Raw genomic sequence first — 13,383 nt, forward strand, 5'->3', positions numbered from 1 at the left:
TTTTATGTAATTATATATATTTTTTTGGTCTGTATAAACTTTCTAGGCGCACATGCAGGTAAAATTCTGGAACTGATGATACAGCTAAGTGCCATTGCAACTATCAGACTCACCTATGTGTGGACACCGTTTGTTCTGTAATTGTGGAAAATATTGACCAGTGCTATTGAACACAGCACTGTTTTGAACATTGAGTCTTAGGTATTAAATCATAGTGACTTAAGACTCCTTCACTGCACTTAGTCTGTTCATCATGATCTGGGGTTAAGGTAACTTTCTCTTCCCTCAAGCACTGTTACATTTGCTTCTGCGAAAAGAAATTAAACAAGGAACTGCTTGTTCTGTTGTGTTTTCGGATGTGTGTGTCAGTTAGTCCCATGAGAGTTATTTCTGTTTAAACAAATCTCAAGTAGATGCCCATTTTCTTTCATAAATCTTGTTAATTTAGAGTACATAATCCAGAGATGACACATAGTTTAGTTCATTCTACAATTACATATGAGGACATAAACTGCAAGAAATCAGTTTCTGTTTTTAATTATTGTCTTATAACTTGGACGCTAAACAGCGTGGCTATTACGGCTTTGGATTATCAAGTGTGCAAGTCATTTTCCTTGCTATGCATGTCAAATATATCAACGAATGCTAAACAGTAAAGTGTTTAAAATTGATAAGTTGAGATGAGGTGGCCTACAGATAGAAGAGACTGAAATTTTTTTTAGTATTCAACACTTAAGTTAAAAAGAGGAGGAGAATATGTGTTATAATTTTTCTTGTGCCGGGAGTTAATTATGCAGTCTGTTGAAGATAAGAGAGCATTCACATTTGTTACAGGTTGTTCGAGCAGATATGCGTGAGCTACAACAACTTGATCTTGGAGGAGCTCCATATGGCTATACACCATTTTGTGAGAGTAGACGTGAAATGGATGGTTTCAGATTCTGGAAACAGGGCTATTGGCGTAACCACTTGCAAGGGCGCCGGTATCATATAAGTGCACTCTATGTTGTAGATCTGCGTAGATTCCGTCGAATAGCAGCTGGTGATCGGCTCAGGGGTCAGTATCAGGCTCTTAGCCAAGATCCCAACTCCCTCTCTAACCTGGATCAGGTAAGATAATCATTTACATAAGCTTTAGATGATCCTTGTGTGTCCGCTTGTTTTATTGTTTATTTACGCAGATCAGACTACATGCTCATTTTCAATGGTCCTGCACAAGATACACAATATTTTATGTGGTATATGTAGCTCACTAAGGGTTGCATTCACAATTTTTGGATTAGGTTACCCAGTACTTAAGTATGATTTACTCTTGTGTCCTTATAGAGAATTTCTATTTTTTAAGCTTTATATAACTTTAGGTTTAGTTGGCATTTACAATGTCCACACCCAGTTAACAGTACCGACATCAGTTGGAAAATTGTCATGTTCCAGATGAGACAGCATGGTTCACGTGACTAGTGATGTATTTTGTGGCCAAAGATAGCAGTATTGTACATTCATGCTATCTGTATCGTGCATAATGTACATATTGTTTTCTATGACTTGGGGGAAGTGTACATTGATTTTATTTGTTTACTTTTGTTGTTTAGAATATTGAAAGTAAAATATATAAAAATATAATCTAAAAGTGAATTGTAAATTATGCTATTGTGTGTAGTTTGAGGTCATTTCATGTCATAAGTTCTTTGTGCAGGATTTGTGATTTTGTTCTTTGATATGTGTACTGAATGCTGATGGATTATTTTCAGTATTAAGCATCGGTTCATGAAATCTCATTTTAAAATTTGTCCCTATTTGCTCAGTATATATTTTTTCGCAGTAGTTACATTTTAGTTTAAAAACTTTGGATTGAGAAAATTTTGTGGGTTGTTGTAGCAAATGGCTTGCATGTTCTCTTTGTTTCTCTCTGTTCTGTGACCTGGATACAATTTGTGGACCGTGCGGTATTAGCTGAGCGGTCTAAGGCGCTGCAGTCAGGGACTGTGAGGCTGGTCCCGGCGGAGGTTCGAGTACTCCCTCGGGCATGGGTGTGTGTGTGTTTTTCCTTAGGATAATTTAGGTTAAGTAGTGTGTAAGCTTAGGGACTGATGACCGTAGCAGTTAAGTCCCATAAGATTTCACACACATTTGAACAATTTGTGGTTTTGTATTTATAGGTCGTACTGGATTTTATCTGATTCTTGTCCCCCAATAAGGTAAGACACTGTATTGGCTCTACTCTTTGTTTTGCATTTGATAGAGATGAAATCACACCTAACCAATCACAAAATTTAAAAAAGAGACAAATACAGTGTCTTACTTCATTGGGAATAAGTATAGATAAAATCCAGCATGTCCTACAATAAACAAATCTAAAAATTGGATTCAGCTCTAAGACATAATAAGAGCACCCACATGCCATTTGCTAAAAAAATAAACAGCATTTTCTCGTTCTAGAGTTCATAAAGTAAAAAAAAAAAAAAAAAAAAAAAAAAAAAAAAAAAAAAAAAAAAAAAAAAAAAAAAACTAACTTTTTCCTCCTTCCAAGTTTTGGGTATCTTAGCCTGTTACAGGTTCATCGAGAAGTTCTCCTGACATCTTTCTGTTGGTCAGTCTTGTGGTGATACTCTGTTGGGGTGGCAGTCTCTCATGGATTTTGGGAAAATAGGCCAAATAGGGAAAAAATTTAAAATGAGATTTATTGAATACATTATTAATAGTGAAAGTAATCCATCGGCATTCAGTACATGTCTCAAAGAACAAAATTATGAAGTGGCATATATATCACAGTGCCTGTCAGTTTTATACACAACTGATAAAGGCAGATATCTCGACAACCTTGAATAAGTAGAAATCTTTACTCATATGAAAAAAGTAGGCAAATAAAATTCTAAATGAATAAACAGAACTGCAAAACAAGAATTTTTTTGAAAGTTTCACATAAAGAACTCGCCAAGAGATGAAATGATATTTATACTAATTATATTTTATAGAGTTTGCTTTTATACTAGTTATATTTTTTAGTTTCAACTACGAAATTGTTGGTAATGTAGACCACACTGCCTTGTTTGCAACACAACTACTTTCCAACTTACTACTGGTATTGTATCTGGACAAGGATGTAGTAAGAGCCAAAAAAGGAAATTCTGTGAGTAAATTTTACAGAAGTACTGGACAATCTAATCTCTCTGAATTCGTCCAGTTATAGGCTGCATACAACAGATAAAATATTTGTGTGTGTGTGTGTGAGAGAGAGAGAGAGAGAGAGAGAGAGAGAGAGAGAGATATTGTTTTGGAATATTCCCTTTTAAGAGAGCTTTTGAACTTGATTGGTCAAGATTATTTTGTTGCTTGTTCATTCTTCCCAAATTCTCCTCATACACTAGCTGTGTTCTCTCTTGTAGTCTTCAGTCCATTTATTTCCTATTCTCTTTGTGTTTTTTAGTGTGTTTCTGAACTGTTATTGATTGCTTTGGGGGGGAACGGGGTATCTGCCCCTGGCAGCAATTCAGGGGGCACCAAATTCTTATTTTTGAATAAAAAAACCTTGTTTCACAAAGCATCTAGAATCCAGCACACATTGGTTTATTGATTATTCATATGATTTTGAAACACATCCCAGTTGGTTTTTGACAGTGAGGCACCAGTATATAGTTTTTGCCCCAGTTTGGAAATATTGTAGATCGGGGGCTGACTTTTGTGTTCACAGCTGCTGCATGGAGTGAACTCCGCATACTCATGCAGAAGCACAACATGTGGTATGTTCCTGTCAGTAACACAGCTGGGTATGCTCTTTGGCTCCAAGTGAAATACAAAACCCACTATTTACCAATGAATATTTTACTCAATCCATCATGATTACCCTCATTTTACTGTATTTACAGATGACGGTGTCCGTACTTACGTATATGTAAGTGGCCATGAACAACTCTTTCCCAGATAGAGCTTCACAACAACTCAGGACTCTTCTCATCTATACTTTCTCATGTGTGATAATTTCTCAAGTAGACTGCAGGCGATAGATTGGTAAACCCGGAACATATTGTTCTCTAATATTTGTGGCATACTGCACGATCTGCACAGAGTAGGAATTACCATCACTTACCTTTGGATGGCTGGCCGTATGAACATACCAGGCAATGAACTTACTGACAAATTAGCCAGGGATACAACCACAATGAAAACGACTGGGAACCCCAGACACTCATGTAAGGTCACATCTGTGATACCTTTTACTGATGTGATATAGAATGATACACTACAACACATTATAGAATTCTTGAAGTGATGAAAGACACTAAGCAGATGCAGATTTCACTCCTAACCCCTCAAAAAAGGAGACACATTTTTTTTGCAACCTGATATGAGGTGTACCAAACTTGATTATGAATTCATCCTGCTGCAAAAGGAATATCCCAAGTGTATCTGTGAAGCACCCCTGACACTATTTTATATCCTCAAAGAGTGCATCATACAAATTGATCCACAACCTAAACTAAAACTGCTAATATCGTAATCCCAGGTAGTAGTCACCTGATATTAGCTGCTTCTAATGTAAAAAGACCTGCACCAAGACAGCCGGACCTGCCCTGTAAGGGGCCTCCCGGCCAATGTCGCCAAATGCACACATATTCGTCTGCACATACACAGACTCGAGCAGACATTTGTAAAGGAAAAGAGTTTGGGCGGGGATGTCAGTTACAGGACTGGAGTAGGTGGTGGTGGGAGGGTGCATGGGACAGGTTTTACACCGGGGGCGGTTACAGGGGTAGGAGCCAGAGGGTAGGGAAGGTGGTTTGGGGATTTCATAGGGATGAACTAAGAGGTTACGAAGGTTAGGTGGACGGCGGAAAGACACTCTTGGAGGAGTAGGGAGGATTTCATGAAGGATGGATCTCATTTCAGGGCAGGATTTGAGCAAGTCGTATCCCTGCTGGAGAGCCACATTCAGAGTCTGATCCAGTCCCGGAAAGTATCCTGTCACAAGTGGGGCACTTTTGGGGTTCTTCTGTGGGTGGTTCTGGGTTTGAGGGGATGAGGAAGTGGCTCTGGTAATTTGCTTCTATACCAGGTTGGGAGGGTAGTTGCGGGATGCGAAAGCTGTTTTCAGGTTGTTGGTGTAATGGTTCAGGGATTCCGGACTGGAGCAGATTCGTTTGCCACGAAGACCTTGGCTGTTGGGAAGGGACCGTTTGATATGGAATGGGTGGCAGCTGTCATAATGGAGGTACTGTTGCTTGTTGGTGGGTTTGATGTGGACGGACATGTGAAGCTGGCCATTGGATAGGTGGAGGTCAACGTCAAGGAAAGTGGCATGGGATTTGGAGTAGGACCAGGTGAATCCGATGGAACCAAAGGAGTTGAGGTTGGAGAGGAAATTCTGTAGTTCTTCTTCACTGTGAGTCCAGATCATGAAGATGTCATCAATGAATCTGTACCAAACTTTGGGTTTGCAGGCCTGGGTAACCAAGAAGGATTCCTCTTATCGACCCATGAATAGGTTGGCGTACGAGGGGGCCATCCTGGTACCCATGGCTGTTCCCTTTAATTGTTGGTATCCCTGGCCTTCGAAAGTGAAGAAGTTGAGAGTCAGGATGAAGCTGGCTAAGGTAATGAGGAAAGAGGTTTTAGATAGGGTGGCAGGTGATCGGCGTGAAAGGAAGTGCTCCATCGCAGCGAGGCCCTGGACGTGCGGAATATTTGTGTATAAGGAAGTGGCATCAATGGTTACAAGGATGGTTTCCGGGGGTAACAGACTGGGTAAGGATTCCAGGCATTCGAGAAAGTGGTTGGTGTCTTTGATGAAGGATGGGAAACTGCATGTAGTGGGTTGAAGGTGTTGATCTACGTAGGCAGAGATACGTTCTGTGGGGGCTTGGTAACCAGCTACAATGGGGCGGCTGGGATGATTGTTTTTGTGAATTTTAGGAAGAAGGTAGAAGTGAATTTTAGGAAGAAGGTAGACGGTAGGGGTGCGGGGTGTTGGTGGGGTCAGGAGGTTGATGGAGTCAGGTGAAAGATTTTGTAGGGGGCCTAAGGTTCTGAGGATTCCTTGGAGCTCCGCCTGGACATCAGGAATGGGATTACCTTAGCAAACTTTGTATGTAGTGTTGTCTGAAAGCTGACGCAGTTCCTCAGCCACATACTCCTGACGATCAAGTACCACGGTCGTGGAACCCTTGTCCGCCAGAAGAATGACGATGAATCGGTCAGCCTTCAGATCACTGATAGCCTGGGCTTCAGCAGTGGTGATGTTGGGAGTAGGATTAAGGTTTTTTAAGAAGGATTGAGAGGCAAGGCTTTAGGTCAGAAATTCCTGGATGGTTTGGAGAGGGTGATTTTGAGGAAGAGAAGGTGGGTCCCGCTTTGGTGGAGGACGGAACTGTTCCAGGCAGGGTTCAATTTTGATAGTGTCTTGGGGAGTTGGATAATTAGGAGTAGGATTAGGATCATTTTCTTCGTGGCAAAGCGATATTTCCAGCAGAGAGTATGGGTGTAGGAAAGTAAATCTTTGACAAGCGCTGTTTGGTTGAATCTGGGAGTGGGCCTGAAGGTGAGGCCTTTGGATAGGACAGAGGTTTCGGATTGGGAGAGAGGTTTGGAGGAAAGGTTAACTACTGAATTAGGGTGTTGTGGTTCCAGATTGTGTTGATTGGAATTTTGAGGTTTTGGGGGGAGTGGAGCTGGAAGTGGAAGATTGAGTAGATGGGAGAAACTGGGTGTGTGTGCAATGAGAGGAGGTTGAGGTTTACTGGAAAGGTTGTGAAAGGTGAGTGAGTTGCCTTTCTGGAGGTGGGAAACCAGGAGATTGGATAGTTTTTTGACGTGGAGGGTGGCGTGCTGTTCTAATTTGCCGTTGGCCTGTAGGAGGATGCTATGAACAGCCGGTGTGGATGTGGGAGAGGAAAGATTGAGGACTTTGAGGGGACTTGATGGGTGTGTTCATTGGCTGAGTTGATGTGTAGGTGAGGGATTAGGTGGGTGAGGGCAATGGATTGTTCAGTTTGGAACTTGTATAGGGACTGATGGAAAGAAGGGTTACAGCCAGAGATGGGAACTTTAAGTGTGAGGCCTTTGGGGGTAATGCCAAATGTCAGACAAGCCTGAGAAAATAAAATATGGGAGCGTAATCTGGCTAGGGTGAAGGCATGTTTGCGGAGTGAATGTAAATAAAACTTAATGGGGTCATTGTGGGGATGTTGTGAGGGTGACATGGTATTAGAAGGCGGAAAGTGTAACATGAGGCTGAAATGAAAATAAAAATAAAAATATATGGGGAGAGATAAAGGTGAACTAGAAAGCAACTGGAGATCTGGTGTGAAAAAAGGCGAAAAAGTGTTAGTTAAAGTTGGGCTATGTTGATCCTGTGGTGAACTTGGGTTGGTAGACAACGATGTGCACAAAGGTTAGGTGGTTGTGTTGCCGCCCAAACTCGTTAAAGGGTGGAGCAATTCGGGAAAATTTTGAAAAAACTGTGTGTAAATATATTAAAAGGAGTGGTTTTGTGGTGGCAGATTGTGGAAATGAGGCTAACAATTGTCTGACGAAGAAATAATGACGTTAAAACCTGAGGGAAGTGGCTAATAATGATAAGTGATGTGGGAAAAATGGAAATGGAAAAAAAGCGACAGTTACTAGCAATAGCCAAAATGGCTGTTTAATAGGTGAAAGGAACTGTTTGTGAACTGGAAACGGTGGATTTTATAGCGGCGGTAGTGTGGAAAGCAGAAAGAAACTTTTTGGTTACAGTTTGGAAGTGGGTTACGTCTTATTGAGTATATATAGGCGGGATAAAATTGTGTGGTAGATTCGGTAAAAAGGAGAAGGTGACTACAAAGTGAAACTACTTACAAAAACAGAAAGAGAAAATAAGATGACAGAAAAGATTTCGAAATGCAACAGTGACAATAACAAACGTAATTGTAATATAATAGAGAAAATCATTCCACGTGGGAAAAATATATCTAAAAACAAAGATGATGTGACTTATCAAACGAAAGTGCTGGCAGGTCGATAGACACACAAACAAACACAAACATACACACAAAATTCAAGCTTTCGCAACCAACGGTTGCTTCGTCAGGAAAGAGGGAAGGAGAGGGGAAGATGAAAGGATGTGGGTTTTAAGGGAGAGGGTAAGGAGTCATTCCAGTCCCGGAAGTGGAAAGACTTACCTTAGGGGGAAAAAAGGGACAGGTATACACTCTCGCGCTCGCGCACGCAAACATCCATCCGCACATACACAGACACAAGCAGACAATTGTAAAGGAAAAGAGTTTGGGCAGAGATGTCAGTCGAGGTGGAAGTACAGAGGCAAAGATGTTGTTGAATAACAGGTGAGGTATGAGCAGCGGCAACTTGAAATTAGCGGAGGTTGAGGCCTGGTGGGTAATGAGAAGAGAGGATATACTGAAGGGCAAGTTCCCATCTCCGGAGTTCTGACAGGTTGGTGTTAGTGGGAAGTATCCAGGTAACCCGGATGGTGTAACACTGTGCCAAGATGTGCTGGCCATGCACCAAGGCATGTTTAGCCACAGGGTGATCCTCATTACCAACAAACACTGTCTGCCTGTGTCCATTCATGCGAATGGACAGTTTGTTGCTGGTCATTCCCACATAGAAAGCTTCACAGTGTAGGCAGGTCAGTTGGTAAATGACATGGGTGCTTTCACACGTGGCTCTGCCTTTGATTGTGTTCACCTTCCGGGTTACAGGACTGGAGTAGGTGGTGGTGGGAGGGTGCATGGGACAGGTTTTACACCGGGGGCGGTTACAAGGGTAGGAGCCAGAGGGTAGGGAAGGTGGTTTGGGGATTTCATAGGGATGAACTAAGAGGTTACGAAGGTTAGGTGGACGGCGGAAAGACACTCTTGGTGGAGTGGGGAGGATTTCATGAAGGATGGATCTCATTTCAGGGCAGGATTTGAGGAAGTCGTATCCCTGCTGGAGAGCCACATTCAGAGTCTGATCCAGTCCCGGAAAGTATCCTGTCACAAGTGGGGCACTTTTGGGGTTCTTCTGTGGGTGGTTCTGGGTTTGAGGGGATGAGGAAGTGGCTCTGGTAATTTGCTTCTATACCAGGTCGGGAGGGTAGTTGCGGGATGCGAAAGCTGTTTTCAGGTTGTTGGTGTAATGGTTCAGGGATTCCGAACTGGAGCAGATTCGTTTGCCACGAAGACCTAGGCTGTTGGGAAGGGATAGTTTGATATGGAATGGGTGGCAGCTGTCATAATGGAGATACTGTTGCTTGTTGGTGGGTTTGATGTGGACGGACATGTGAAGCTGGCCATTGGATAGGTGGAGGTCAACGTCAAGGAAAGTGGCATGGGATTTGGAGTAGGACCAGGTGAATCCGATGGAACCAAAGGAGTTGAGGTTGGAGAGGGAATTCTGGAGTTCTTCTTCACTGTGAGTCCAGATCATGAAGATGTCATCAATGAATCTGTACCAAACTTTGGGTTTGCAGGCCTGGGTAACCAAGAAGGATTCCTCTTATCGACCCATGAATAGGTTGGTGTACGAGGGGGCCACCCTGGTACCCATGGCTGTTCCCTTTAATTGTTGGTATCCCTGGCCTTCGAAAGTGAAGAAGTTGTGGGTAATGAGGAAAGAGGTTTTAGGTAGGGTGGCAGGTGATCGGCATTAAAGGAAGTGCTCCATCGCAGCGAGGCCCTGGACGTGTGGAATATTTGTGTATAAGGAAGTGGCATCAATGGTCACAAGGATGGTTTCCTGGGGTAACAGACTGGGTAAGGATTCCAGGCATTCGAGAAAGTGGTTGGTGTCTTTGATGAAGGATGGGAGACTGCATGTAATGGGTTGAAGGTGTTGATCTACGTAGGCAGGATACGTTCTGTGGGGGCTTGGTAACCAGCTACAATGGGACGGCCAGGATGACTGGGTTTGTGAATTTTAGGAAGAAGGTAGAATGTAGGGGTGCGGGATGTTGGTGGGGTCAGGAGGTTGATGGAGTCAGGTGAAAGGTTTTGTAGGGGGCCTAAGGTTCTGAGGATTCCTTGAAGCTCGTCCTGGACATCAGGAATGGGATTACCTTGGCAAACTTTGTATGTAGTTTTATCTGAAAGCGGACGCAGTCTCTCAGCCACATACTCCCGACGATCAAGTACCACGGTCGTGGAACCCTTGTCCAATGGTAGAATGATGATGGATCGGTCAGCCTTCAGATCACTGATAGCCTGGGCTTCAGCAGTGCTGATGTTGGGAGTAGGATTAAGGTTTTTTTAAGAAGGATTGAGAGGCAAGGCTGGAAGTCAGAAATTCCTGGAAGGTTTGGAGAGGGTGATTTTGAGGAAGAGGAGGTGGGTCCCGCAGTGATGGAGGACGGAACTGTTCCAGGCAGGGTTCAATTTTGATAGTGTCTTGGGGAGTTGGATCATTAGGAGTAGGATTAGGATAATTTTTCTTCGTGGCAATGCGATATTTCCAGCAGAGAGTACGGGTGTAGGACAGTAAATCTTTGACAAGCGCTGTTTGGTTGAATCTGGGAGTGGGCCTGAAGGTGAGGCCTTTGGATAGGACAGAGGTTTCGGATTGGGAGAGAGGTTTGGAGGAAAGGTTAACTACTGAATTAGGGTGTTGTGGTTCCAGATTGTGTTGATTGGAATTTTGAGGTTTTGGGGGGAGTGGAGCTGGAAGTGGAAGATTGAGTAGATGGGAGAGACTGGGTGTGTGTGCAATGAGAGGAGGTTGAGGTTTACTGGAAAGGTTGTGAAAGGTGAGTGAGTTGCCTTTCCGGAGGTGTGAAACCAGGAGATTGGATAGTTTTTGACGTGGAGGGTGGCGTGCTGTTCTAATTTGCCGTTGGCCTGTAGGAGGATGCTATGAACAGCCGGTGTGGATGTGGGAGAGGAAAGATTGAGGACTTTGATGGGACTTGATGGGTGTGTTCATTGGCTGAGTTGATGTGTAGGTGAGGGATTAGGTGGGTGAGGGCAATGGATTGTTCAGTTTGGAACTTGTATAGGGACTGATGGAAAGAAGGGTTACAGCCAGAGATGGGAACTTTAAGTGTGAGGCCTTTGGGGGCAATGCCAAATGTCAGACAAGCCTGAGAAAATAAAATATGGGAGCGTAATCTGGCTAGGGTGAAGGCATGTTTGCGGAGTGAATGTAAATAAAACTTAATGGGGTCATTGTGGGGATGTTGTGAGGGTGACATGGTATTAGGAGGCGGAAAGTGTAACATGAGGCTGAAATGAAAATGAAAATAAATGGGAGAGACTGGGTGTGTGTGCAATGAGAGGAGGTGGAGGTTTGTTGGAAAGGTTGTGAAGGGTGAGTGAGTTGCCTTTCCAGAGATGGGAAACCAGGAGATTGAATAGTTTTTTGAGGTGGAGGGTGGCGTGCTGGTCTAATTTGTGGGTTGCCTGTAGGTGCGGATGGATGTGTGTGTGTGTGTGTGTGTGTGTGTGTGTGTGTGTGTGTGTGTGTGTGCGCGCGCGCGCGAGTGTATACCTGTCCTTTTTTCCCCCTAAGGTAAGTCTTTCCGCTCCTGGGATTGGAATGACTCCTTACCCTCCCCCTTAAAACCCACATCCTTTCGTTTTTCCCTCTCCTTCCCTCTTTCCTGACGAAGCAACCGTTGGTTGCGAATGCTTGAATTTTGTGTGTATGTTTGTGTTTGTTTGTGTGTCTATCGACGTGCCAGTGCTTTCGTTTGGTAAGTCACATCTCCGTTATATATATATAAAAACAAAGATGAGGTGACTTACCGAACAAAAGCACTGGCAGGTCGATAGACACACAAACAAACACAAACATACACACAAAATTCAAGCTTTCGCAACAAACTGTTGCCTCATCAGGAAAGAGGGAAGGAGAGGGGAAGACGAAAGGAAGTGGGTTTTAAGGGAGAGGGTAAGGAGTCATTCCAATCCCGGGAGCGGAAAGAGTTACCTTAGGGGGGAAAAGGGACAGGTATACTCTCTCTCTCTCTCTCTCTCTCTCTCTCTCACACACACACACACACACACACACACACACACACACACACACACACACACACACACTCACACACACACATCCATCTGCACATATACAGACACAAGCAGACATGTGTAAAGGCAAAGAGCTTGGGCAGAGATGTCAGTCAAGGCGGAAGTACAGAGTTTTTTATTGTGTCTGTCTACCAGCGCATTCTCGTTTAGTAAGTTACAGCATCTTTGTTTTATATATATGCTTAGATTGAGTACTGTTTTAATTATTATTTATGCCTTTCAAATACTGATGTAAACATTTTGGGAAGGTGGATACAGTTGTAATGTATACTCCCTGTAGTGAATTAAAGTATAGAAAATTATTCTAATTATTATGTATTATTATTGTCAAACAATAAACAAAATTTTTATTTTATTTCTTTTCAGGATCTACCAAATAATATGATCCATCAGGTTGCCATAAAATCTTTGCCTCAGGAATGGCTGTGGTGTGAAACTTGGTGTGATGATGACTCCAAGAAATATGCTAAAACAATTGATCTAGTAAGTATAGATATGTGCATGACATCTGTATTTTAGACAATACTCAAATCATGCAAGTTTATCTTAGTATTTTGTTAATGTGTAAAACTCTTTTGTATCTGTAACTAACTCAGCAATGTATTTAACAGTGTAACAACCCACTGACAAAGGAAGCAAAATTGACTGCAGCCAATAGAATCATTTCAGAATGGAAAGAGTACGATGAAGAAATTAAGAAACTCCAAAAGAAGATTGATGAAACACACACAGAAGAGGGTATCAACATTGAAGGTGTTCGAATAGAGCCAAGTAATGTATAATTTCATTAATTAGGCTGTCATATTAACTAATTATTTTACAGTTAATATGTAAATAACCATATTGTAATATTCTCCCTTTTTGTTACAGATCTACACAGTGTACATTCTGAATTATGACAGTTCCTGTTGGTGGTTAGTGTGTTATATGTTTTCTGTGACTGTAAGATTGTTGTTATATGAATGAGTGTCCTCTATTCTCAGCTCATCAGGTAATTTAATCTGTAAATAAATGAAACAAAAACAGTATTTTTAGCAATTGGTGCAAGAAGTCTTTGATCTCTGGTATTAAGCGCAAATCAAAGAAAGCTCTTTCTGTGTGCTGTTGGATGTCTTAAACATTATTTGTATGAAATGTGAATACTTGCAAACAGTGTGGTAGGTATGTTTTAAGGGACTTGAGAGGAAAAACCGCAGACATAACTATAGGACATGATTAATAAAGAGTAGCATCATTAGGGAACAAAACTTTTTGCTGCACGTAACCAGTCCGATACAGGTTTTCATAGTCCTTCTTCCAGCAGTTTGCTTGACCTTGTAGATTTTGAAATTGAGACTGTGGCAGCATTTTTCACTTGGTTTTTTTGTGCAGCTTGAAGACTAAA

At 42.3% G+C, this 13,383-nt stretch overlaps 1 protein-coding gene across 1 annotated transcript in view; it reads left to right on the plus strand.

Moving 5' to 3' along the window:
• The window catches only part of LOC124774920 (UDP-glucose:glycoprotein glucosyltransferase), a 128,283-nt gene extending 115,246 nt beyond the window's left edge, over positions 1-13,037 (plus strand). Inside the window, exons 22-25 of the mRNA XM_047249596.1 lie at positions 835-1,110; positions 12,366-12,482; positions 12,611-12,770; positions 12,870-13,037. Of these exons, the coding sequence (XP_047105552.1) occupies positions 835-1,110; positions 12,366-12,482; positions 12,611-12,770; positions 12,870-12,898 (582 nt within the window). The 3' untranslated portion in view covers positions 12,899-13,037. The remainder of the gene's footprint in view (positions 1-834; positions 1,111-12,365; positions 12,483-12,610; positions 12,771-12,869) is intronic.
• The last annotated feature ends 346 nt before the right edge of the window (positions 13,038-13,383 follow it).

Source organism: Schistocerca piceifrons, chromosome 2 (genome assembly GCF_021461385.2).
Source record: "Schistocerca piceifrons isolate TAMUIC-IGC-003096 chromosome 2, iqSchPice1.1, whole genome shotgun sequence".
Classification (NCBI taxonomy): domain Eukaryota; kingdom Metazoa; phylum Arthropoda; class Insecta; order Orthoptera; family Acrididae; genus Schistocerca; species Schistocerca piceifrons.